At 44.6% G+C, this 25220-nt stretch overlaps 1 protein-coding gene across 1 annotated transcript in view; it reads left to right on the forward strand.

Annotated features, from left to right (window-relative positions):
- Positions 1-25220, forward strand: part of LOC124123549 (DNA-directed RNA polymerase, mitochondrial-like) — a 68370-nt gene that overhangs the window by 23114 nt on the left and 20036 nt on the right. The window contains exons 16-26 of the mRNA XM_048394529.1: positions 244-379; positions 1331-1464; positions 3011-3111; positions 3951-4071; positions 14870-14954; positions 16205-16316; positions 17395-17473; positions 19080-19202; positions 20527-20649; positions 23441-23518; positions 24528-24716. Of these exons, the coding sequence (XP_048250486.1) occupies positions 244-379; positions 1331-1464; positions 3011-3111; positions 3951-4071; positions 14870-14954; positions 16205-16316; positions 17395-17473; positions 19080-19202; positions 20527-20649; positions 23441-23518; positions 24528-24716 (1281 nt within the window). The remainder of the gene's footprint in view (positions 1-243; positions 380-1330; positions 1465-3010; positions 3112-3950; positions 4072-14869; positions 14955-16204; positions 16317-17394; positions 17474-19079; positions 19203-20526; positions 20650-23440; positions 23519-24527; positions 24717-25220) is intronic.

The following is a 25220-nucleotide window of genomic DNA, read 5'->3' on the forward strand; positions in this document are numbered from 1 at the left end:
TTGCCTCTTACAACAAGTATGGCTGGTTGAAGACCATTTCTGTCTTCATAGGGGAAGAGTGGTGTCATCGTAACCCAGCGGCATGAATTGTTGCTTACACTGTCAACCACTGGTTGTCTAGTCCTGGTTACTTTCATGAATACTTAAATGATAATTTATTTAACTTCACAAACATTACTCTCGAGTTGAAACAAACTTAATCACTAAATAAAATAGTGTAATATGGTGACTTTGTCTTTGCAGCCAAACCCGACCTTAGTGCGTATCTATCAAGGCGCTGACCTCGACGAAATGACCTTTGACACCAGTGACCTCCCAATGCTGGTTCCACCTATCCCCTGGGTGTCAATGAATCATGGGGGATTTCTGCTGGGGTCAGGTACATGTTCCTGCCATCTGTCATTAGCTATATTCAGGTGTAAACTGACCGCCTCCGTAGTCTAGTGGTAGATAGTCCGCCTGGAGAGCGGAAGATCCGGAGTTCGATCCCCGACCGCGTCATACAAAAAGACGTTAAAAGATGGTACTTGTTGTTACCCTGTCTGGTGCTCGGCATTAAGGGGCTAAAACGAGGACTGGTCGGCTCTGAGTCAGTATACTGCGTCTGAGTGGGGTATTCATGTTAAACTGCAGCATGGTATCTCAGTGAGCTAGCACTATAAATCGGCATCAGTCCTGTCTAGTGCAAGCAGCCACACAAACACACACACGTACATGCACGTCGCTATATAAGTGCAATAATCTTAGATGCGACGTTAAACCCCATTTCACCTCACCTCAGGTGTAAACTAACAATTGTTACTGATTTTGGTCATCAAATACTGGCTTCCACAGGGATTATGTATTAACGGATAGTCTTGCATATCTCCACTTGAAGATATATTTATATAAGACAAAAAGCCACCTCATGCCAGTAGTGAGTGAGTGAGTTGGGTTTAACGCCGCTTTTAACAATATTCCAGTTTTATCACTGCGTGTCAGCTTAATGTGGGAGGAAAGCCCGAAGTGATGCAGGTCTCAGACGTTTACCACTTCGGTGAAACCCACGAGCACGGGTATGGGCGCCATGAGTAGTGAGTGAGTGAGTTGGGTTTAACGCCGCTTTTAACAGTATTCCAGTTATATCACGGCGTGTCAGCTTAATGTGGGTGGAAAGCCCGAAGTGATGCAGGTCCCAGACGTTTACCACTTCGGTGAAACCCACGAGCACGGGTATGGACGCCATGAGTAGTGTGTGTTCCCGACAGCTTCTTCCTTTCCCAATTGTGCCTTTAAGTGTTATGTGTTTATCTTTTCACTGTGAATAACCCATGTTTGTCTGTGACCCTAGTCCAACTTGTGCGGCGCCCTGACCACTTGAGTAGGCACTCAGACCGCCTACAGAACACCCCTGTCAGCAAGATCCAGGCCGTGCTGGACTCACTCAACAACCTCGGGGCGTGTGCCTGGATCATCAACAAGCCTGTATGTACCTGACACGTCACACTTGTATGTACCTGACACATCACACCTGTAACTGACACATCACACCTGTAACTGACACATCACACCTGTAACTGACACGTCACACCTGTACGTACCTGACACGTCACACCTGTATGTACCTGACACATCACACCTGTAACTGACACATCACACCTGTAACTGACACATCACACCTGTAACTGACACATCACACCTGTAACTGACACGACACACCTGTGACTGACACATCACACCTGTAACTGACACATCATACCTGTACGTACCTGACACATCACACCTGTACATACCTTTCACATCACACCTGTAACTGACACATCACACCTGTATGTACCTGACACATCATACCTGTATCTGACACATCACACCTGTACATACCTTTCACATCACACCTGTAACTGACACATCTCCCCTGTACCTGACACATCACACCTGTACATACCTTTCACATCACACCTGTAACTGACACATCACACCTGTATATACCTGACACATCACACCTGTATGTACCTGACACATCACACCTGTTACTGACACATACCTGTATCTGACACATCACACCTGTAACTGACACATCACACCTGTAACTGACACATCACACCTGTACCTGACACATCACACCTGTAACTGACACATCACACCTGTTTGTAACTGACACATCACACCTGTAACTGACACATCACACCTGTACCTGACACATCACACCTGTATGTACCTGACACATCACACCTGTACATACCTTTCACATCACACCTGTAACTGACACATCTCCCCTGTACCTGACACATCACACCTGTATGTAACTGACACATCACACCTGTATGTACCTGACACATCACACCTGTACATACCTTTCACATCACACCTGTAACTGACACATCACACCTGTATGTACCTGATACATCATACCTGTATCTGACACATCACACCTGTAACTGACACATCACACCTGTTACTGACACATACCTGTATCTGACACATCACACCTGTAACTGACACATCACACCTGTAACTGACACATCACACCTGTACCTTACACATCACACCTGTAACTGACACATCACACCTGTAACTGACACATCACACCTGTACCTGACACATCACACCTGTAACTGACACATCACACCTGTACCTGACACATCACACCTGTACTTACCTTTCACATCACACCTGTATCTGACACATCACACCTGTAACTGACACATCACACCTGTACATACCTTTCACATTACCCCTGTACCTGACACATCACACCTGTAACTGACACATCACACCTGTAACTGACACATCACACCTGTAACTGACACATCACACCTGTACCTGACACATCACACCTGTAACTGACACATCACACCTGTCCCTGACACATCACACCTGTCCCTGACACATCACAACTGTATGTACCTGACACATCACACCGGTACCTGACACATCACACCTGTACCTGAAACATCACACCTGCGCTAATGTCTCTTTCGTGATTTTCTGTTTTTAGATTGTATTTCATCACTTCCCTCCCTTGTTTCAGATGCTGGACCTGATCACGGACATCTTCAAGAACAAGGGCAACCAGGACCTGGACATCCCTCCCCCTGTGTCCGAGTGTCCCCCCATGCCTAAACTTACACAGTAAGACACACTCACTGTCAGACACTCTCAAGATCCTTTAAATGACCAACACTATCAAGGCCTGTTACACAGAGCAATTGTAGCACTGTGATGCAGTGATGTTGATGGAGACAAATTGAATGAGGACATTTTCATGATTTGGTCAACTTTCAAAAGAATATTGTTTAATATTAGCAATTTTGGAAATATTCTTTTTAACTTTGTGTGTGAAAATATACTAATCTGAAACCCTGTTATTGTGCCATACTTCATCATTGACTTCACCTTTGGGGATTCCAGGTAAAAGTAGATCTTCAGCAACCTACACTTGTCGTACGAAGGACTAGATATAGCAGGTGGTCAGGCTTTGTGATTGTGTGTCATTCTACCAGGCGGTCTTAGACTGTCTGTGATGTTGCTCATTATATCTATCACAGCAGAGTGAAGACAGTTGTAGCACTAGTATCATTGGACCCGTGAAGATCCAGGGTAGAATAGATCTTCAGCAACCCATGCTTGCCGTAAAAGGGGACTATGCTTCTCGTCAGAGGCGACTAACGGGATCGGGTGGTCAGGCTTGCTGACTTGGTTGATGCATGTCATCGATCCCAATTACATGTATCGATGCTCATGATGTCAATCACTGGATTGTCCAGATTCGATTATTTCCAGACCGCCGTCATATAGCTGGAATATTGCTGAGTGCGGCGTTAAACAACAAACAAACAAACGAACTAGCATCATTGGATGGAGCACTGATCTAACTGTGTCTCGGACATTGGTCAGTGTCCTTTAGTAACGTAAATGAGGATAACTATCACTACATACCTGCCAAGTAAAGTTTTGGTTGGTTCTTGCAGAAATATGTCTCCCCAGGAAAAGTCAAAGATTTTCATGGAAAGGATGAAGATTAGACAGCAGAGGAGTGAAGCTCATGGACTGTGGTGTACGGAGCTGTACAAACTGTCTATATCCAACCAGGTGAGTGTACTGTCGAGTGTGGTGTACGGAGCTGTACAAGCTGTCTATATCCAACCAGGTAGGTGTACTGTCGAGTGTGGTGTACGGTACTGTACAAACTGTCTATATCCAACCAGGTGGGTGTACTGTCGAGTGTGGTGTACGGAGCTGTACAAACTGTCTATATCCAACCAGGTAGGTGTATTGTCGAGTGTGGTGTACGGAGCTGTACAAGCTGTCTATATCCAACTAAGTAGGTGTACTGTCGAGTGTGGTGTACGGAGCTGTACAAACTGTCGAGTGTGGTGTACGGTGCTGTACAAACTGTCTATATCCAACCAGGTAGGTGTATTGTCGAGTGTGGTGTACGGAGCTGTACAAGCTGTCTATATCCAACCAAGTAGGTGTACTGTCGAGTGTGGTGTACGGAGCTGTACAAACTGTCTATATCCAACCAGGTAGGTGTACTGTCGAGTGTGTTGTACGGAGCTGTACAAACTGTCTATATCCAACCAGGTAGGCGTACTGTCGAGTGTGTTGTACGGAGCTGTACAAACTGTCTATATCCAACCAGGTGAGTGTACTGTCGAGTGTGGTGTACGGAGCTGTACAAACTGTCTATATCCAACCAGGTAGGTGTACTGTTGAGTGTGGTGTACGGAGCTGTACAAACTGTCTATATCCAACCAGGTAGGTGTACTGTCGAGTGTGGTGTACGGTGCTGTACAAACTGTCTATATCCAACCAGGTAGGTGTACTGTCGAGTGTGGTGTACGGAGCTGTACAAACTGTCTATATCCAACCAGGTAGGTGTACTGTCGAGTGTGGTGTACGGAGCTGTACAAACTGTCTATATCCAACCAGGTAGGTGTACTGTCGAGTGTGGTGTACGGAGCTGTACAAACTGTCGAGTGTGGTGTATGGTGCTGTACAAACTGTCTATATCCAACCAGGTAGGTGTACTGTTGAGTGTGTTGTACGGAGCTGTACAAACTGTCTATATCCAACCAGGTAGGTGTACTGTCGAGTGTGGTGTACGGAGCTGTACAAACTGTCGAGTGTGGTGTACGGAGCTGTACAAACTGTCTATATCCAACCAGGTAGGTGTACTGTTGAGTGTGGTGTACGGAGCTGTACAAACTGTCTATATCCAACCAGGTAGGTGTACTGTCGAGTGTGTTGTACGGAGCTGTACAAACTGTCTATATCCAACCAGGTAGGTGTACTGTCGAGTGTGTTGTACGGAGCTGTACAAACTGTCTATATCCAACCAGGTGAGTGTACTGTCGAGTGTGGTGTACGGAGCTGTACAAACTGTCTATATCCAACCAGGTAGGTGTACTGTTGAGTGTGGTGTACGGAGCTGTACAAACTGTCTATATCCAACCAGGTAGGTGTACTGTCGAGTGTGGTGTACGGTGCTGTACAAACTGTCTATATCCAACCAGGTAGGTGTACTGTCGAGTGTGTTGTACGGAGCTGTACAAACTGTCTATATCCAACCAGGTAGGTGTACTGTCGAGTGTGTTGTACGGAGCTGTACAAACTGTCTATATCCAACCAGGTAGGTGTACTGTCGAGTGTAGAGTGTGGTGTACGGAGCTGTACAAACTGTCTATATCCAACCAGGTAGGTGTACTGTCGAGTGTGGTGTATGGAGCTGTACAAACTGTCTATATCCAACCAGGTAGGTGTACTGTCGAGTGTGGTGTACGGAGCTGTACAAACTGTCGAGTGTGGTGTATGGTGCTGTACAAACTGTCTGTTACCAACCAGGTAGGTGTACTGTCGAGTGTGGTGTACGGAGCTGTACAAACTGTCGAGTGTGGTGTACGGAGCTGTACAAACTGTCTATATCCAACCAGGTAGGTGTACTGTCGAGTGTGGTGTACGGAGCTGTACAAACTGTCGAGTGTGGTGTATGGTGCTGTACAAACTGTCTATATCCAACCAGGTAGGTGTACTGTCGAGTGTGTACGGTGCTGTACAAACTGTCTATATCCAACCAGGTAGGTGTACTGTCGAGTGTGGTGTACGGTGCTGTACAAACTGTCTGTATCCAACCAGGTAGGTGTACTGTCGAGTGTGTTGTACGGAGCTGTACAAACTGTCTATATCCAACCAGGTAGGTGTACTGTCGAGTGTGGTGTACGGTGCTGTACAAACTGTCTATATCCAACCAGGTAGGTGTACTGTCGAGTGTGGTGTACGGAGCTGTACAAACTGTCGAGTGTGGTGTATGGTGCTGTACAAACTGTCTATATCCAACCAGGTAGGTGTACTGTTGAGTGTGGTGTACGGAGCTGTACAAACTGTCTATATCCAACCAGGTAGGTGTACTGTCGAGTGTGGTGTACGGAGCTGTACAAACAGTCGAGTGTGGTGTACGGAGCTGTACAAACTGTCGAGTGTGGTGTATGGTGCTGTACAAACTGTCTATATCCAACCAGGTAGGTGTACTGTCGAGTGTGGTGTACGGAGCTGTACAAACTGTCTATATCCAACCAGGTAGGTGTACTGTAGAGTGTGTTGTACAGAGCTGTACAAGCTGTCTATATCCAACCAGGTAGGTGTACTGTCGAGTGTGTTGTACGGAGGTGTACAAACTGTCTATATCCAACCAGGTGAGTGTACTGTCGAGTGTGGTGTACGGAGCTGTACAAACTGTCTATATCCAACCAGGTAGGTGTACTGTTGAGTGTGGTGTACGGAGCTGTACAAACTGTCTATATCCAACCAGGTAGGTGTACTGTCGATTGTGGTGTACGGTGCTGTACAAACTGTCTGTATCCAACCAGGTAGGTGTACTGTCGAGTGTGTTGTACGGAGCTGTACAAACTGTCTATATCCAACCAGGTAGGTGTACTGTCGAGTGTGGTGTACGGTGCTGTACAAACTGTCTATATCCAACCAGGTAGGTGTACTGTCGAGTGTAGAGTGTGGTGTACGGTGCTGTACAAACTGTCTATATCCAACCAGGTAGGTGTACTGTCGAGTGTGGTGTACGGAGCTGTACAAACTGTCTATATCCAACCAGGTAGGTGTACTGTCGAGTGTGGTGTACGGAGCTGTACAAACTGTCGAGTGTGGTGTATGGTGCTGTACAAACTGTCTGTATCCAACCAGGTAGGTGTACTGTTGAGTGTGGTGTACGGAGCTGTACAAACTGTCTATATCCAACCAGGTAGGTGTACTGTCGAGTGTGGTGTATGGAGCTGTACAAACTGTCTATATCCAACCAGGTAGGTGTACTGTCGAGTGTGGTGTACGGAGCTGTACAAACTGTCGAGTGTGGTGTATGGTGCTGTACAAACTGTCTGTTACCAACCAGGTAGGTGTACTGTCGAGTGTGGTGTACGGAGCTGTACAAACTGTCGAGTGTGGTGTACGGAGCTGTACAAACTGTCTATATCCAACCAGGTAGGTGTACTGTCGAGTGTGGTGTACGGAGCTGTACAAACTGTCGAGTGTGGTGTATGGTGCTGTACAAACTGTCTATATCCAACCAGGTAGGTGTACTGTCGAGTGTGGTGTACGGTGCTGTACAAACTGTCTGTATCCAACCAGGTAGGTGTACTGTCGAGTGTGTTGTACGGAGCTGTACAAACTGTCTATATCCAACCAGGTAGGTGTACTGTCGAGTGTGGTGTACGGTGCTGTACAAACTGTCTATATCCAACCAGGTAGGTGTACTGTCGAGTGTGGTGTACGGAGCTGTACAAACTGTCTATATCCAACCAGGTAGGTGTACTGTCGAGTGTGGTGTACGGAGATGTACAAACTGTCGAGTGTGGTGTATGGTGCTGTACAAACTGTCTATATCCAACCAGGTAGGTGTACTGTTGAGTGTGGTGTACGGAGCTGTACAAACTGTCTATATCCAACCAGGTAGGTGTACTGTCGAGTGTGGTGTACGGAGCTGTACAAACTGTCGAGTGTGGTGTACGGAGCTGTACAAACTGTCGAGTGTGGTGTATGGTGCTGTACAAACTGTCTATATCCAACCAGGTAGGTGTACTGTCGAGTGTGGTGTACGGAGCTGTACAAACTGTCTATATCCAACCAGGTAGGTGTACTGTAGAGTGTGTTGTACAGAGCTGTACAAGCTGTCTATATCCAACCAGGTAGGTGTACTGTCGAGTGTGTTGTACGGAGGTGTACAAACTGTCTATATCCAACCAGGTGAGTGTACTGTCGAGTGTGGTGTACGGAGCTGTACAAACTGTCTATATCCAACCAGGTAGGTGTACTGTTGAGTGTGGTGTACGGAGCTGTACAAACTGTCTATATCCAACCAGGTAGGTGTACTGTCGAGTGTGGTGTACGGTGCTGTACAAACTGTCTGTATCCAACCAGGTAGGTGTACTGTCGAGTGTGTTGTACGGAGCTGTACAAACTGTCTATATCCAACCAGGTAGGTGTACTGTCGAGTGTGGTGTACGGTGCTGTACAAACTGTCTGTATCCAACCAGGTAGGTGTACTGTCGAGTGTGTTGTACGGAGCTGTACAAACTGTCTATATCCAACCAGGTAGGTGTACTGTCGAGTGTGGTGTACGGTGCTGTACAAACTGTCTATATCCAACCAGGTAGGTGTACTGTCGAGTGTAGAGTGTGGTGTACGGTGCTGTACAAACTGTCTATATCCAACCAGGTAGGTGTACTGTCGAGTGTGGTGTACGGAGCTGTACAAACTGTCGAGTGTGGTGTATGGTGCTGTACAAACTGTCTATATCCAACCAGGTAGGTGTACTGTCGAGTGTGGTGTACGGAGCTGTACAAACTGTCTATATCCAACCAGGTAGGTGTACTGTAGAGTGTGTTGTACAGAGCTGTACAAGCTGTCTATATCCAACCAGGTAGGTGTACTGTCGAGTGTGTTGTACGGAGGTGTACAAACTGTCTATATCCAACCAGGTGAGTGTACTGTCGAGTGTGGTGTACGGAGCTGTACAAACTGTCTATATCCAACCAGGTAGGTGTACTGTTGAGTGTGGTGTACGGAGCTGTACAAACTGTCTATATCCAACCAGGTAGGTGTACTGTCGAGTGTGGTGTACGGTGCTGTACAAACTGTCTGTATCCAACCAGGTAGGTGTACTGTCGAGTGTGTTGTACGGAGCTGTACAAACTGTCTATATCCAACCAGGTAGGTGTACTGTCGAGTGTGGTGTACGGTGCTGTACAAACTGTCTGTATCCAACCAGGTAGGTGTACTGTCGAGTGTGTTGTACGGAGCTGTACAAACTGTCTATATCCAACCAGGTAGGTGTACTGTCGAGTGTGGTGTACGGTGCTGTACAAACTGTCTATATCCAACCAGGTAGGTGTACTGTCGAGTGTAGAGTGTGGTGTACGGTGCTGTACAAACTGTCTATATCCAACCAGGTAGGTGTACTGTCGAGTGTGGTGTACGGAGCTGTACAAACTGTCTATATCCAACCAGGTAGGTGTACTGTCGAGTGTGGTGTACGGAGCTGTACAAACTGTCGAGTGTGGTGTATGGTGCTGTACAAACTGTCTGTATCCAACCAGGTAGGTGTACTGATGAGTGTGGTGTACGGAGCTGTACAAACTGTCTATATCCAACCAGGTAGGTGTACTGACGAGTGTGGTGTACGGAGCTGTACAAACTGTCGAGTGTGGTGTACGGAGCTGTACAAACTGTCGAGTGTGGTGTATGGTGCTGTACAAACTGTCTATATCCAACCAGGTAGGTGTACTGTCGAGTGTGGTGTACGGTGCTGTACAAACTGTCTATATCCAACTAAGTAGGTGTACTGTCGAGTGTGGTGTACGGAGCTGTACAAACTGTCTATATCCAACCAGGTAGGTGTACTGTCGAGTGTGGTGTACGATGCTGTACAAACTGTCTATATCCAACCAGGTAGGTGTACTGTCGAGTGTGGTGTACGGTACTGTTCAAACTGTCTATATCCAACCAGGTAGGTTTACTGTCGAGTGTGGTGTACGGTGCTGTACAAACTGTCTATATCCAACCAGGTAGGTGTACTGTCGAGTGTGGTGTACGGTGCTGTACAAACTGTCTATATCCAACCAGGTAGGTGTACTGTCGAGTGTGGTGTACGGTGCTGTACAAACTGTCTATATCCAACCAGGTAGGTGTACTGTCGAGTGTGGTGTACGGTGCTGTACAAACTGTCTATATCCAACCAGGTAGGTGTACTGTCGAGTGTGGTGTACGGAGCTGTACAAACTGTCTGTATCCAACCAGGTGGGTGTACTGTCGAGTGTGGTGTACGGAGCTGTACAAACTGTCTGTATTCAACCAGGTAGGTGTACTGTCGAGTGTGGTGTACGGAGCTGTACAAACTGTCGAGTGTGGTGTACGGTGCTGTACAAACTGTCTATATCCAACCAGGTAGGTGTACTGTTGAGTGTGGTGTACGGAGCTGTACAAACTGTCTATATCCAATCAGGTAGGTGTACTGTCGAGTGTGGTGTACGGAGCTGTACAAACTGTCGAGTGTGGTGTACGGAGCTGTACAAACTGTCGAGTGTGGTGTATGGTGCTGTACAAACTGTCTATATCCAACCAGGTAGGTGTACTGTCGAGTGTGGTGTACGGAGCTGTACAAACTGTCTATATCCAACCAGGTAGGTGTACTGTAGAGTGTGTTGTACAGAGCTGTACAAGCTGTCTATATCCAACCAGGTAGGTGTACTGTCGAGTGTGTTGTTCGGAGGTGTACAAACTGTCTATATCCAACCAGGTGAGTGTACTGTCGAGTGTGGTGTACAGAGCTGTACAAACTGTCTATATCCAACCAGGTAGGTGTACTGTTGAGTGTGTTGTACGGAGCTGTACAAACTGTCTATATCCAACCAGGTAGGTGTACTGTCGAGTGTGGTGTACGGTGCTGTACAAACTGTCTGTATCCAACCAGGTAGGTGTACTGTCGAGTGTGTTGTACGGAGCTGTACAAACTGTCTATATCCAACCAGGTAGGTGTACTGTCGAGTGTGGTGTACGGTGCTGTACAAACTGTCTATATCCAACCAGGTAGGTGTACTGTCGAGTGTAGAGTGTGGTGTACGGTGCTGTACAAACTGTCTATATCCAACCAGGTAGGTGTACTGTCGAGTGTGGTGTATGGAGCTGTACAAACTGTCTATATCCAACCAGGTAGGTGTACTGTCGAGTGTGGTGTACGGAGCTGTACAAACTGTCGAGTGTGGTGTATGGTGCTGTACAAACTGTCTGTATCCAACCAGGTAGGTGTACTGTTGAGTGTGGTGTACGGAGCTGTACAAACTGTCTATATCCAACCAGGTAGGTGTACTGACGAGTGTGGTGTACGGAGCTGTACAAACTGTCGAGTGTGGTGTACGGAGCTGTACAAACTGTCGAGTGTGGTGTATGGTGCTGTACAAACTGTCTATATCCAACCAGGTAGGTGTACTGTCGAGTGTGGTGTACGGTGCTGTACAAACTGTCTATATCCAACTAAGTAGGTGTACTGTCGAGTGTGGTGTACGGAGCTGTACAAACTGTCTATATCCAACCAGGTAGGTGTACTGTCGAGTGTGGTATACGATGCTGTACAAACTGTCTATATCCAACCAGGTAGGTGTACTGTCGAGTGTGGTGTACGGTACTGTACAAACTGTCTGTATCCAACAAGGTAGGTGTACTGTCGAGTGTGTTGTATGGAGCTGTACAAACTGTCTATATCCAACCAGGTAGGTGTACTGTCGAGTGTGGTGTACGGTGCTGTACAAACTGTCTGTATCCAACCAGGTAGGTGTACTGTCGAGTGTGTTGTACGGAGCTGTACAAACTGTCTATATCCAACCAGGTAGGTGTACTGTGGAGTGTGGTGTACGGTGCTGTACAAACTGTCTATATCCAACCAGGTAGGTGTACTGTCGAGTGTGGTGTACGGTACTGTTCAAACTGTCTATATCCAACCAGGTAGGTGTACTGTCGAGTGTGGTGTACGGTGCTGTACAAACTGTCTATATCCAACCAGGTAGGTGTACTGTCGAGTGTGGTGTACGGTGCTGTACAAACTGTCTATATCCAACCAGGTAGGTGTACTGTCGAGTGTGGTGTACGGTGCTGTACAAACTGTCTATATCCAACCAGGTAGGTGTACTGTCGAGTGTGGTGTACGGTGCTGTACAAACTGTCTATATCCAACCAGGTAGGTGTACTGTCGAGTGTGGTGTACGGAGCTGTACAAACTGTCTGTATCCAACCAGGTGGGTGTACTGTCGAGTGTGGTGTACGGAGCTGTACAAACTGTCTGTATTCAACCAGGTAGGTGTACTGTCGAGTGTGGTGTACGGAGCTGTACAAACTGTCGAGTGTGGTGTATGGTGCTGTACAAACTGTCTATATCCAACCAGGTAGGTGTACTGTCGAGTGTGTTGTACGGAGCTGTACAAACTGTCTATATCCAACCAGGTAGGTGTACTGTCGAGTGTGGTGTACGGAGGTGTACAAACTGTCTATATCCAACCAGGTAGGTGTACTGTCGAGTGTGTTGTACGGAGCTGTACAAACTGTCTATATCCAACCAGGTAGGTGTACTGTCGAGTGTGGTGTACGGAGGTGTACAAACTGTCTATATCCAACCAGGTAGGTGTACTGTCGAGTGTAGAGTGTGGTGTACGGTGCTGTACAAACTGTCTATATCCAACCAGGTAGGTGTACTGTCGAGTGTGGTGTATGGTGCTGTACAAACTGTCTATATCCAACCAGGTAGGTGTACTGTCGAGTGTGGTGTACGGAGCTGTACAAACTGTCGAGTGTGGTGTATGGTGCTGTACAAACTGTCTGTATCCAACCAGGTAGGTGTACTGTTGAGTGTGGTGTACTGAGCTGTACAAACTGTCTATATCCAACCAGGTAGGTGTACTGTCGAGTGTGGTGTACGGAGCTGTACAAACTGTCGAGTGTGGTGTACGGAGCTGTAGAAACTGTCGAGTGTGGTGTATGGTGCTGTACAAACTGTCTATATCCAACCAGGTAGGTGTACTGTCGAGTGTGGTGTACGGTGCTGTACAAACTGTCTATATCCAACCAAGTAGGTGTACTGTCGAGTGTGGTGTACGGAGCTGTACAAACTGTCTATATCCAACCAGGTAGGTGTACTGTCGAGTATGGTGTACGATGCTGTACAAACTGTCTATATCCAACCAGGTAGGTGTACTGTCGAGTGTGGTGTACGATGCTGTACAAACTGTCTATATCCAACCAGGTAGGTGTACTGTCGAGTGTGGTGTACGGTACTGTTCAAACTGTCTATATCCAACCAGGTAGGTGTACTGTCGAGTGTGGTGTACGGTGCTGTACAAACTGTCTATATCCAACCAGGTAGGTGTACTGTCGAGTGTGGTGTACGGAGCTGTACAAACTGTCTGTATCCAACCAGGTGGGTGTACTGTCGAGTGTGGTGTACGGAGATGTACAAACTGTCTGTATTCAACCAGGTAGGTGTACTGTCGAGTGTGGTGTACGGAGCTGTACAAACTGTCGAGTGTGGTGTATGGTGCTGTACAAACTGTCTATATCCAACCAGGTAGGTGTACTGTCGAGTGTGTTGTACGGAGCTGTACAAACTGTCTATATCCAACCAGGTAGGTGTACTGTCGAGTGTGGTGTACGGAGGTGTACAAACTGTCTATATCCAACCAGGTAGGTGTACTGTCGAGTGTGGTGTACGGAGGTGTACAAACTGTCTATATCCAACCAGGTAGGTGTACTGTCGAGTGTGGTGTATGGTGCTGTACAAACTGTCTGTATCCAACCAGGTAGGTGTACCGTCACAGACTGTAGTTCCCCTGTACTTCTTGACTGAAATGGCTGACTATCATTGGGATCCATGTAAGGCTCAGTGCCATGGCTGACTGGGTGTCCTTGTACTCTGGATCAGTGCTCATGCCTTTAGTCACAGGCGCTTCTGCACCAGGGCTCTCTTCCACAAAGTGATCTTAGCTCTAAGTTGATTGTAACTCCAATTCTTTAACACAGACTTATGACAATCCTAGCACTGAGATCGCTTTGTGGAACGGGGCCCTGGTGCTTTAAGCACCTATTCTGATCTGCAACAGGGCAAGGTGTAGTCCAGCAGTTAAAGCACAGAGCTCCACATAAGCTGCGTATCTGCGCCAAAATAAGCATCAGAAATGCAGAAATATGCAGTAAAATAAAATCTAAGCATATCAAATACGCAACGAACATTACAGATACGCTATAAAAATAAAATTTGTGCGTATCATCAAAATATTGTTAAGTAACCCTGCGTATTCGATTAGCAAATCAGCAACTTATTTTGAAATTATAAACGGTCATTCTGTCAACCTTGCCAAACTCCACGATGACAGTTACATCATGATCATTTGCCATCACACTTTCTTGTGGAAGTATCGTGATATTTTTGAGTCCTATAAAGCTCTCTAACCACATGACACCAGTTTGCAGGGACTAGATGAATAGTGTTTATAAATATTTAACTTAAATACCCACATGTGTAAAAACTAGTGGGTAACAGAAATTTGAATACCCAGATAGAATTACTGATACCCAATGATTTTTAAATGCATGGGTAAAATACCAACAACACCAAAAGCTTATCTGGAGCTCTCGAAGGTTGCATGATTAGAAATCACAGCCGCTTGTCACATCCATGAGCGACGCTCTGATTGGTCAGATGACAGGTCTTTCTGACGTGACCCCTAATGGGATGTCCTCAGATCTTTGTTTAGCAGTAGCCAGAGCCAAGATCTAATTTTACTGAGATTGCAGTGTTACCAGCCTTGCCTTGTGGAGTACAGTAATGCTTCTACTTCAGTTTCGAGATGAGATGTTTTGGTTCCCTCACAACATGGACTTCCGTGGCCGGACCTACCCCTGTCCACCTCACTTGAACCACCTGGGTGAGTTGACCTTTGATCTTTGTTGAATCGAGGTGGCGATCGCGTTAGTATTTGAGTTGTTGCATTTTTATCCCCCTGGTGGTTGGGGGGTGGGAGATGGGGGGTGGGAGATGGGGGTTGGGGATTGGGGATATAGCAATCAGCATGGAGCAGAACTCCAAAACTGTTGAATATTTCTAGGTGAAACTTGCTATACAGATCAGCCTCGTGGTGACCTGGTGCCTTTTGATGATTTGGGATTTTGAAAAATACGGAACAGCATGAATTTTTACTTCACTGAACTGAGGGTATCCAGTGGCAATGAACCAAAAGTGGGGTATGAGTAGACAAACTCCATTTCGGAATTGCACCAGACCGGGATGAGATCTCATCTTCTGATGATTGTTGTTTAAAGTTTAACATATTTCTGGTAAGCAGAATGAAAAAAATAAGACTGTTTGTCATTTTGTCATTTTTTTCAACATTTCAAGTTTTGAGAGCTGGCAGATTTGAAAACCAAGTTTTAGAATAAGTCTGGCTTTAATCTATCCCAGTTGCATACCGGTAGGTTGATGCTCTTTGTCAATGTCTGGATTGTCTCATCATTTAGCTGGAATATTGATCAGTGCGGTGTTAAACAGCAAATAGAAAACAAGCTTGACATTTGTAGACTTTTCAAAAATGACATGGATGATAACTATATGTAGTTTGTTGCATTTAGCACTATTCCAGCTATATGACGGTGGTCCGTAAATAATCGAGTCTGGACCAGACAATCCAGTGATTAATATCATGATAATAGACATGCATCAACCCGATCCCGCTAGTCGCCTGTTATAACGAGCATAGTCCCCTTTAGGCAAGCATGGGTTGCTGAAGACCTATTCCACCCCAGATCTTCACGGCTCGCAATTTAATATGTCTGGTGTGTGAAAGGTCAACACCATCTGTAGCACCTATCATTGTGGGTCAGAAACATAGGCTTGTCATGTCTAATGCCCAGGGCCCTGTTCCACAAAGATACCTTAGCACTCTGATTGTCGTAAGTCTATGTTAAAGTATGGCAGTTACGATTGTCTTAGCGCTAAGATCACTTTGTGGAATGAGGGCCAGTTTGTTTCCACTCATGGGTACAATGTGTTAAGCCTGTGCTGTGATGATGTTGCTGGACTATTTCTAAAAGTGGCCCCAAACCACATTCACTGCTTTGTGATCATTTTCTATGAGAGTACTGTAATGTAATACAGGGAATATATTTCTGTCTGTTTCAGGGAGTGACGTAGCTCGGAGTATTCTGTTGTTTGCGAAGGGTAAACCCCTGGGTGACCACGGCTTGGACTGGTTGAAGATTCACCTCATCAACCTCACAGGCTTCAAGAAGAGGTACAGTGCCCCTCCAGTTCATGTTGTCATGGTATTTTGTAAACAGCTGTGATGTTTGTGTGTCACATGGTCTTATCACCAACACTTGATCCAGATGTTGAATGGAAAGAGAGAGGGTAAGATAAGGGACATAGGGAAACCTTATAGTAAAATAAGTACAGCTGGCAAGAGAAAAACCATGTGCAGCATGTGGACAACTGAAGTCATGGCATATAATATTGAACATCTTTTCACCACCTGCTCTAGTAGCTCAGTGGGAAGAAAGTGGGTTTCAAAACTAAACGTGACATGTTTGACATTTGATTCATGTCACGGAACTTTCATGTAGAAGTATCATGACTTTTAACCCCTCAAAAATAAACATTAAATGCATATTAAATGGATGTTTATAAATCCAATATTTATGAATGCTTGGTGATTTGACACTCTATAGTTAGGGTAGAAAGTCAAGGGGACTCTGCTCATGGGAAAGTGCCAATGAGAGGGATTCTAGCAAGTGAGTTTGCAGGCTTTGGACCATTTGAAGAAACCTTCAGAACAATAGGATGATGCCACCATTGGCTTATAACTAGGGGACCGCCTCTGTGGTCGGCTCAGAGTCAGTTAAACCCCATTTCACCTCACCTCACCTTATAACTAGGATTCTAAACTAAGTGCACTTACTGGGCAAATTGGGTGAGTGAGTGAGTGAGTTGGGTTTAAGGCCGCTTTTAACAGTATTTCAGTTATATCATGGCGTGTCAGCTTAATGTGGGAGGAAATTCTCAAGTGACTATTTACCACTTCGTTGAAACCCACAAGCACGGGTATGGTGCTGACAAACCTAGAAACATAATCGGGGCGAACCTTGATTCGATCCCACTATCACAGGTTCCTGGCGTTCCCAAGGGACGCAACTCTGCACAGCTAATCGCGGCGCCTTAGACGACTTGGACATCCGTGCCCCCCCCCTTAACTTAAGAGGTATTTTAACATTGTTCAATTTTGGAATTATTACTGGCATTAGACTCTGGGCGAAATATCGGCTCTGAGCAGGTCTAGAGAAAGCGTGGTAATGTTGGTGTATGTTGACTTCCAGATCCTCCAACAAAGACAGACTGGCTTATGCCAATGAAATGATGCCGGAGATCTTGGACTCTGCAGACAATCCAATGACGGTAAGTCACTTCATTGGAATAGAAATGTTGAGTGTGAGGGAAGTGTGTCAGTGAGTGGGTTAGGACACTGCTTTGAACACGATTTCCGTTATCCCATTGTGTGTCAGATTGTGGAGGGATGAGAGCCAAGGGTGGCAGGTTCTGGACCTGTTGTGTTTGTATGTGTGCATGTGTGGGTGCATGCTTGTGTGCGTGGGTGCGTGTATGCGTGTATAGAGGGGTGGGGGTGGTGGTAAGTGGGTGTGTTGTGTGGTGTGTAAGGGAAGTATATTATTTGAATACAATATATCTCTGTGTATGAGGCGAGTTTTTCATACCTAGACATAGGGGGGTTTAAATGGGGTTGCCTTATACACAAATAGAGTTTTGATATTTATTTGCCCCCCAAGCACAAAGACATTACCAAGAGCATGTAACCAGCTGGTAACACCAGAAAAAACGTGTCAACAAATCTGTACTGAAGTAAGCAAATTAATCATGTAATTACACAGTCTGGTTAAAGAAAGTGTTCATTGTAGCTGGACTAATGTTTGTAACCTATTTTATTGAATGACTATGTATTCAAAAGTTCAATCAATATTGTTTACATAAATTTTACGCGAAATTGTGTGTGAAGTATTTGATCATATTTGTTGGAGTTTGACTATTATATGTCAACATAGTTTTTGCGATCACGTTTCAGCTCAACAGTGATTGGTCAAATTGTCCCATACATAAAAAGTATTTGACAATAGCGGTCAGCTGTACCAAAGTGCTGCGGTTATGGTTATTTTATTTTAGATATATATACTAAAAATAACACTATATTGGAATATAATATTCCTGATACAATAATAGTTTCAGATACAATTATTAAGATAATTGCATCCAAATACCTTAGAGTCCACCTGACACCTGTCTGGCTTAGTTTATGAGACAATACACATGGTAATCTTAATCTCTGCTTAAAAAACAATGCCTAGTGATGTAGTGTCTCAAATTTCAAATTTATTTTTTGACCGCCTCCGTGGTCTATTGGTAGAGCGTCCGCCCGGAGAGCGGAAGGTCCGGGGTTCGATCCCCGACCGCGTCATACCAAAAGACGTTAAAAGATGGTACTTGTTGTTACCCTGTCTGGCGCTCGGCATTAAGGGGCTAAAACAAGGACTGGTCGGCTCGGAGTCAGTATACTGTGTCTGAGTGGGGTATTCATGTTAAACTGCGGCATGGTATCTCAGTGTGCTAGCACTATAAATCGGCATCAGTCCGGACTAGTACAAGCAGCCACACACACACACATACACGTGCATGCACGTCGCTATGTAAGTGCAATAATCTTGGATGCGATGTTAAACCCCATTTCACCACACCTCACCTCAAATTTTTTTGACCATGTTTGTTATCACCTTTTCGTTAGCTTGTATTTGCTGATAGGATATGATGTAATATTTTTTCTGCGCATAGGCCTACTTGAATTTTGTTTCTTCAAACCTATGTTTATTGCGCTGATGATGTGCTTCATTCCGGATCGGTATATTAATTAGCATAGATTTTGAAGGCTTTCACAGGGACGGGTCATTGAATTGTGTAGTGCTCCATGTACATTGCTCTGTGTACATTGTTGCAGGGGAACAAGTGGTGGCAGGGATCTGACGAGGGGTGGCAGACCCTGGCATGCTGCAAGGAGATCGCTAACATCGTCCGCTCGCCTGACCCCGCGCAGTACATCTGTCACCTGCCAGTGCATCAGGTAAGGGGAATGAAAATCTTGAACAAATAAAAAAAAAATCAAAATCTTTAACTAATCAAAAAAATACCAAAATCTTTAACAAATTAAAAGATATCAAAGTATGTATTTTTTCCCCATTTAGTTTAAAACTAGCAAAATCCCTGTGCCCAAGTTTTCTTTGACTACATGTGAGTGAGTGAGTGAGTGATTGAGTGAGTTGGGTTTAACACCGCTTTTAACAGTATTCCAGTTCTATCATGGCATGTCAGCTTTATGTGGGAGGAAAGCCTGAAGTGATGCAGATCTCAGACGTTTACCACTTCGGTGAAACCCACGAGCACGGGTATGGTGCTGACATACCTAGAAACATAATAGGGGCGAATCCCCATGTGGGTTCAATGTGTGAAGCCCATTTCTGGTTGTTCCCTGCCGTAATATTGCTTGAATGTTATTAGAAGCGGCGTAAAATCATACTCTCACTCACTCACTCACTCACTCACTCACTCACTCACTCACTCACTCACTCACTCACTCGATTCATCCACATGGGTACATTGTGGATGAATCGAGTGAGTGAGTGAGTTTGTGCCAATTTCTGGTTTCTCAGGCTGTCATGTGGTTGAAATATTGCAAATGGCGACATAATGTGCACTCACTCAAATCTCTTAGAATCAAATATTATCCTGGGGCGGTCGGGTAGCCTAGTGGTTAAAGCGTTCGCTCGTCACGCCGAAGACCCGGGTTCGAATACTGACATGGGCACAATGTGTAAAGCCCATTTCTGGTGTCCCCCGCCGTGATATTGCTGGAATATTGCTAAAAGCGGCGTAAAACCAAACTCACTCACTCACTGACTCAAATATTATCCTTTGAATATATTTTGAAGCAAATTCCAGCCAATGAACAGAGAGGTAATAATTTCTCTCTGTATATTGATAAAAGAATGTTTAAAGACTGAGTTCAATATTTTTGGTCTTTATGGAGGCCTAAGTGTAAAAACTGGTGTGCACACTGTGTAAACCCACGTTTTTAAGTTGATAAGTCTTAAAATGCCAAAAAATATACTGATGTCAATTCTTATGTTATATATTTTTAGCAATAATCACAGACTGTTGTTTTATTCATTAAGACAACAAAAACTGCAACAATACAACATTGGTGACATCATTAACACAACAGTGCGGCACAAGCTCCGCCCATTCTATTATCAGCCAATCAGGAAACAGAAGTCTGTTAGTAGGCATGGCCTTGTTTATGTTTTGGTGTATAGAAACATAAACACAGAAATAGTTACTTGGTTGGCCAATCAAATGCCATGGCATCACCTGCAGTGTATATATTTCAGGATGGTTCCTGTAACGGCCTGCAGCATTACGCCGCGCTCGGGCGTGACCAGTCGGGTGCGGAGTCTGTCAACCTGTGCCCCTTTGATGAGCCCCGGGATGTGTACAGCGATGTGGCTGAGCTGGTAGGGAATGATGACGGAGATAAACAGTCAGATTTGTGGGTGTAGGTGGCTATTTGATGCTTGGAAGACTTGGAAGATCCTTGGCATCAAATAATCAATCGGTTCCGCAAATCTGAAAGTACATGTTGGATAATGTTTATTGATGTAGGTGCAAAAGTTATTATTGAATATGTCCACAATTGTTTTGTGTTTAGTTGGAATGAAAGATGTATTTTGTGTGGCGGATGAGTTGATGTAGGTGATGTAGTCGGTGTAGTTGATGTTGAAGGTATTGGTGATGTAGTTGGTGTAGTTGGTGTAGTTGGTATAGGTGATGTTGAAGATGTGGGTGGTGTAGTTGATGTAGTTGATGTAGTTGGTATAGGTGATGTTGAAGATGTGGGTGGTGTAGGTGATGTTGAAGGTATTGGTGATGTAGTTGGTGTAGTTGATGTTGAAGATGTAGGTGATGTAGTTGATGTAGTTGGTATAGGTGATGTTGAAGATGTAGTTGGTGTAGTTGATGTAGTTGGTATAGGTGATGTTGAAGATGTGGGTGATGTAGTTGATGTAGTTGGTATAGGTGATGTTGAAGATGTAGTTGGTGTAGTTGATGTAGTTGGTATAGGTGATGTTGAAGATGTAGTTGGTGTAGTTGATGTGGGTGATGTAGTTGGTATAGGTGATGTTGAAGATGTGGGTGATGTAGTTGGTATAGGTGATGTAGTTGGTGTAGTTGATGTAGTTGGTATAGGTGATGTTGAAGATGTGGGTGATGTAGTTGGTATAGGTGATGTTGAAGATGTGGGTGGTGTAGTTGGTGTAGTTGATGTAGTTGGTATAGGTGATGATGAAGATGAAGGTGATGTAGTTGGTGTAGTTGATGTAGTTGATGTAGTTGATGTAGTTGGTATAGGTGATGTTGAAGATGTGGGTGATGTAGTTGGTATAGGTGATGTTGAAGATGTGGGTGGTGTAGTTGGTGTAGTTGATGTAGTTGGTATAGGTGATGTTGAAGATGTAGGTGATGTAGTTGGTGTAGTTGATGTAGTTGGTATAGGTGATGTTGAAGATGTAGTTGATGTAGTTGGTATAGGTGATGTTGAAGATGTGGGTGGTGTAGTTGGTGTAGTTGATGTAGTTGGTATAGGTGATGTTGAAGATGTAGTTGATGTAGTTGGTATAGGTGATGTTGAAGATGTGGGTGGTGTAGTTGGTGTAGTTGATGTAGTTGGTATAGGTGATGTTGAAGATGTAGTTGATGTAGTTGGTATAGGTGATGTTGAAGATGTGGGTGGTGTAGTTGGTGTAGTTGATGTAGTTGGTATAGGTGATGTTGAAGATGTGGGTGATGTAGTTGGTATAGGTGATGTAGTTGGTGTAGTTGATGTAGTTGGTATAGGTGATGTTGAAGATGTGGGTGATGTAGTTGGTATAGGTGATGTAGTTGGTGTAGTTGATGTAGTTGGTATAGGTGATGTTGAAGATGTGGGTGATGTAGTTGGTATAGGTGATGTTGAAGATGTGGGTGGTGTAGGTGATGATGAAGATGAAGGTGATGTAGTTGGTGTAGGTGATGATGAAGATGAAGGTGATGTAGTTGGTGTAGGTGATGTTGAAGATGTGGGTGATGTAGTTGGTATAGGTGATGTTGAAGATGTGGGTGATGTAGTTGGTGTAGGTGATGATGAAGATGAAGGTGATGTAGTTGGTGTAGGTGATGATGAAGATGTGGGTGATGTAGTTGGTGTAGGTGATGATGAAGATGAAGGTGATGTAGTTGGTGTAGGTGATGATGAAGATGAAGGTGATGTAGTTGGTGTAGGTGATGATGAAGATGAAGGTGATGTAGTTGGTGTAGTTGGTGTAGGTGATGATGAAGATGTGGGTGGTGTAGGTGATGATGAAGATGAAGGTGATGTAGTTGGTGTAGGTGATGTTGAAGATGTAGTTGGTGTAGTTGATGTAGTTGGTATAGGTGATGTTGAAGATGTAGTTGGTGTAGTTGATGTAGTTGGTATAGGTGATGTGATGAAGATGTAGTTGATGTAGTTGGTGTAGGTGATGTTGAAGATGTAGGTGATGTAGGTGATGTAGTTGATGTAGTTGGTATAGGTGATGTTGAAGATGTAGTTGGTGTAGTTGATGTAGTTGGTGTAGGTGATGTTGAAGATGTAGTTGGTGTAGTTGATGTAGTTGGTATAGGTGATGTTGAAGATGTAGTTGGTGTAGTTGATGTAGTTGGTATAGGTGATGTGATGAAGATGTAGTTGATGTAGTTGGTATAGGTGATGTTGAAGATGTGGGTGGTGTAGTTGATGTAGTTGGTATAGGTGATGTTGAAGATGAAGGTGATGTAGTTGGTGTAGTTGATGTAGTTGGTATAGGTGATGTTGAAGATGTAGTTGGTGTAGTTGATGTAGTTGGTATAGGTGATGTTGAAGATGTAGTTGGTGTAGTTGATGTAGTTGGTATAGGTGATGTTGAAGATGAAGGTGATGTAGTTGGTGTAGTTGATGTAGTTGGTGTAGTTGATGTGATGAAGATGTAGGTGATGTAGTAAGATGTGGGTGATGTAGTTGGTATAGGTGATGTAGTTGGTGTAGTTGATGTAGTTGGTATAGGTGATGTTGAAGATGTGGGTGATGTAGTTGGTATAGGTGATGTTGAAGATGTGGGTGGTGTAGGTGATGATGAAGATGAAGGTGATGTAGTTGGTGTAGGTGATGTTGAAGATGTAGTTGGTGTAGTTGATGTAGTTGGTGTAGGTGATGTTGAAGATGTAGGTGATGTTTGGTGGTACATGTTGCAGGTGGAGCAGGTGAGGCAGCGGGATGCCGCGGAGGGACACGAGATAGCCAAGTTGCTGGAGGGATTCGTCAGACGAAAGGTAGGTAGACATCAGTCAATATAAAACCCTGTCAGCAACATCCTTGTCTACTTGACTGGGTCTACAATGTGACAATGTTGTGTCTGCAGGTGCCCCCTTCAGTACTTGGTTGTACTTATTTCCAAACACTCTACTGCTTTAAAAAGAGATGATTAAGATGGATTGAGTTGTCCTTGTTTGACTTAACGTCATCACACCCTGATGGTGTGGGATGTTCATAATATCAACCACTGAACAAAACAAACAAACGAAAACCCACAAAATATGCAACTGTGAATTATAGTACCGTGTTTTTTCAAAGTATAATCGTTATAAATAGGGTAATTAATGTACGCTAACATTAGATTATTGACAGTGCTATCTTGTATATGTTTGTCGCCATCAACTACACGATACCTATGCAGAGTTAGTGAGTGAACCAGCAGACTGTCTTATTGACAAAGCTATACTGTATTGTCAGTATGTTTTCCAGTATCAATTCAAATTGTCACCCGGTTCGTCCTGATTATGTTTCTAGGTTTGTCAGCACCATACCCGTGCTCGTGGCTTTCACCGAAGTGGTAAACGTCTGAGACCTGCATCACTTCGGGCTTTCCTCCCACATTAAGCTGACACGCCGTGATATAACTTGAATACTGTTAAAAGCGGTGTTAAACCCAACTCACTCACTCACTCACTCACACTCAAATTGTCACATGAGCATGATGAAATGTGATTACAATTTGGAAAGTGCTGTGTTTAAACATGATGGTCATGTACCATGTGTTGCCCTGTCAGACTTGTTTGTTTGTTGTGTGACACCGCACTCAGCAATATTCCCGCTATATGAATATGGTCTGTAAATAATCGAGTCTGGACCAGGCAATCCAGTGATGACATCATGAGCATCAGTCTACACAATTCGGATACAATGACATGCATCAACCAAGTCAGCAAGCCTTTCATACTGTCTGACTGAAATGTGTGGAGTTACATAATGGTCATGTCCTATGTGTTGTCCGTGATGCAGGTCATCAAGCAGACCGTGATGACGACAGTGTATGGTGTCACCAAGTACGGCGCCAAGTACCAGATCCAGCGCAAACTAAAGGATATCCCAGAATTCCCCCAGGAGGAAGTGTGGAAAGCTAGTTCCTACCTAACCGAGAAGACCTTCCAGTGCCTTAGGGAAAAATTCACAGCAACAAGAGAAATCCAGGTGAACATTTTGTCTCCTTTATCATCGCAGTCAATTCAGGAACTCCTAATTTTATCAACGTTTGTGATCTAAAACGTCTTGAGGGTTTTCTAATTCCTATATCACAACATACAGGAGGAAAGGAATAAAAATAATAATCTGAAAATTAAAATAATTTACTTAACAGCTTTTATTTTAAATTTACCTCGAATCAACCCTGTAATACCTGGGAGATATTTTTTTAGATGTATAAAAAAATTATAAAAAAACACCACTGAATGAACTGGTTGAATAACATTTCTGATGTTGCCCCAACATATGCCTCTTTGTCCCTCCCCATCATACGTCTCCTCTTTGTCCCTCCCCATCATACGTCTCGTCGTCCCCCCCCCTCCATGTCGCCTCGTCCCTCCCCATCATGTCTCCTCGGCCCTTCCCATCATACGTCTCCTCGTCCCTCCCCATCATGTCTCCTCATCCCTCCCCATCATATGTCTCGTTGTCCCCCCCCTCCATGTCTCCTCG

This window comes from Haliotis rufescens, unplaced genomic scaffold (genome assembly GCF_023055435.1).
Source record: "Haliotis rufescens isolate VD_foot unplaced genomic scaffold, xgHalRufe1.0.p SCAF_13, whole genome shotgun sequence".
NCBI classification, from domain to species: domain Eukaryota; kingdom Metazoa; phylum Mollusca; class Gastropoda; order Lepetellida; family Haliotidae; genus Haliotis; species Haliotis rufescens.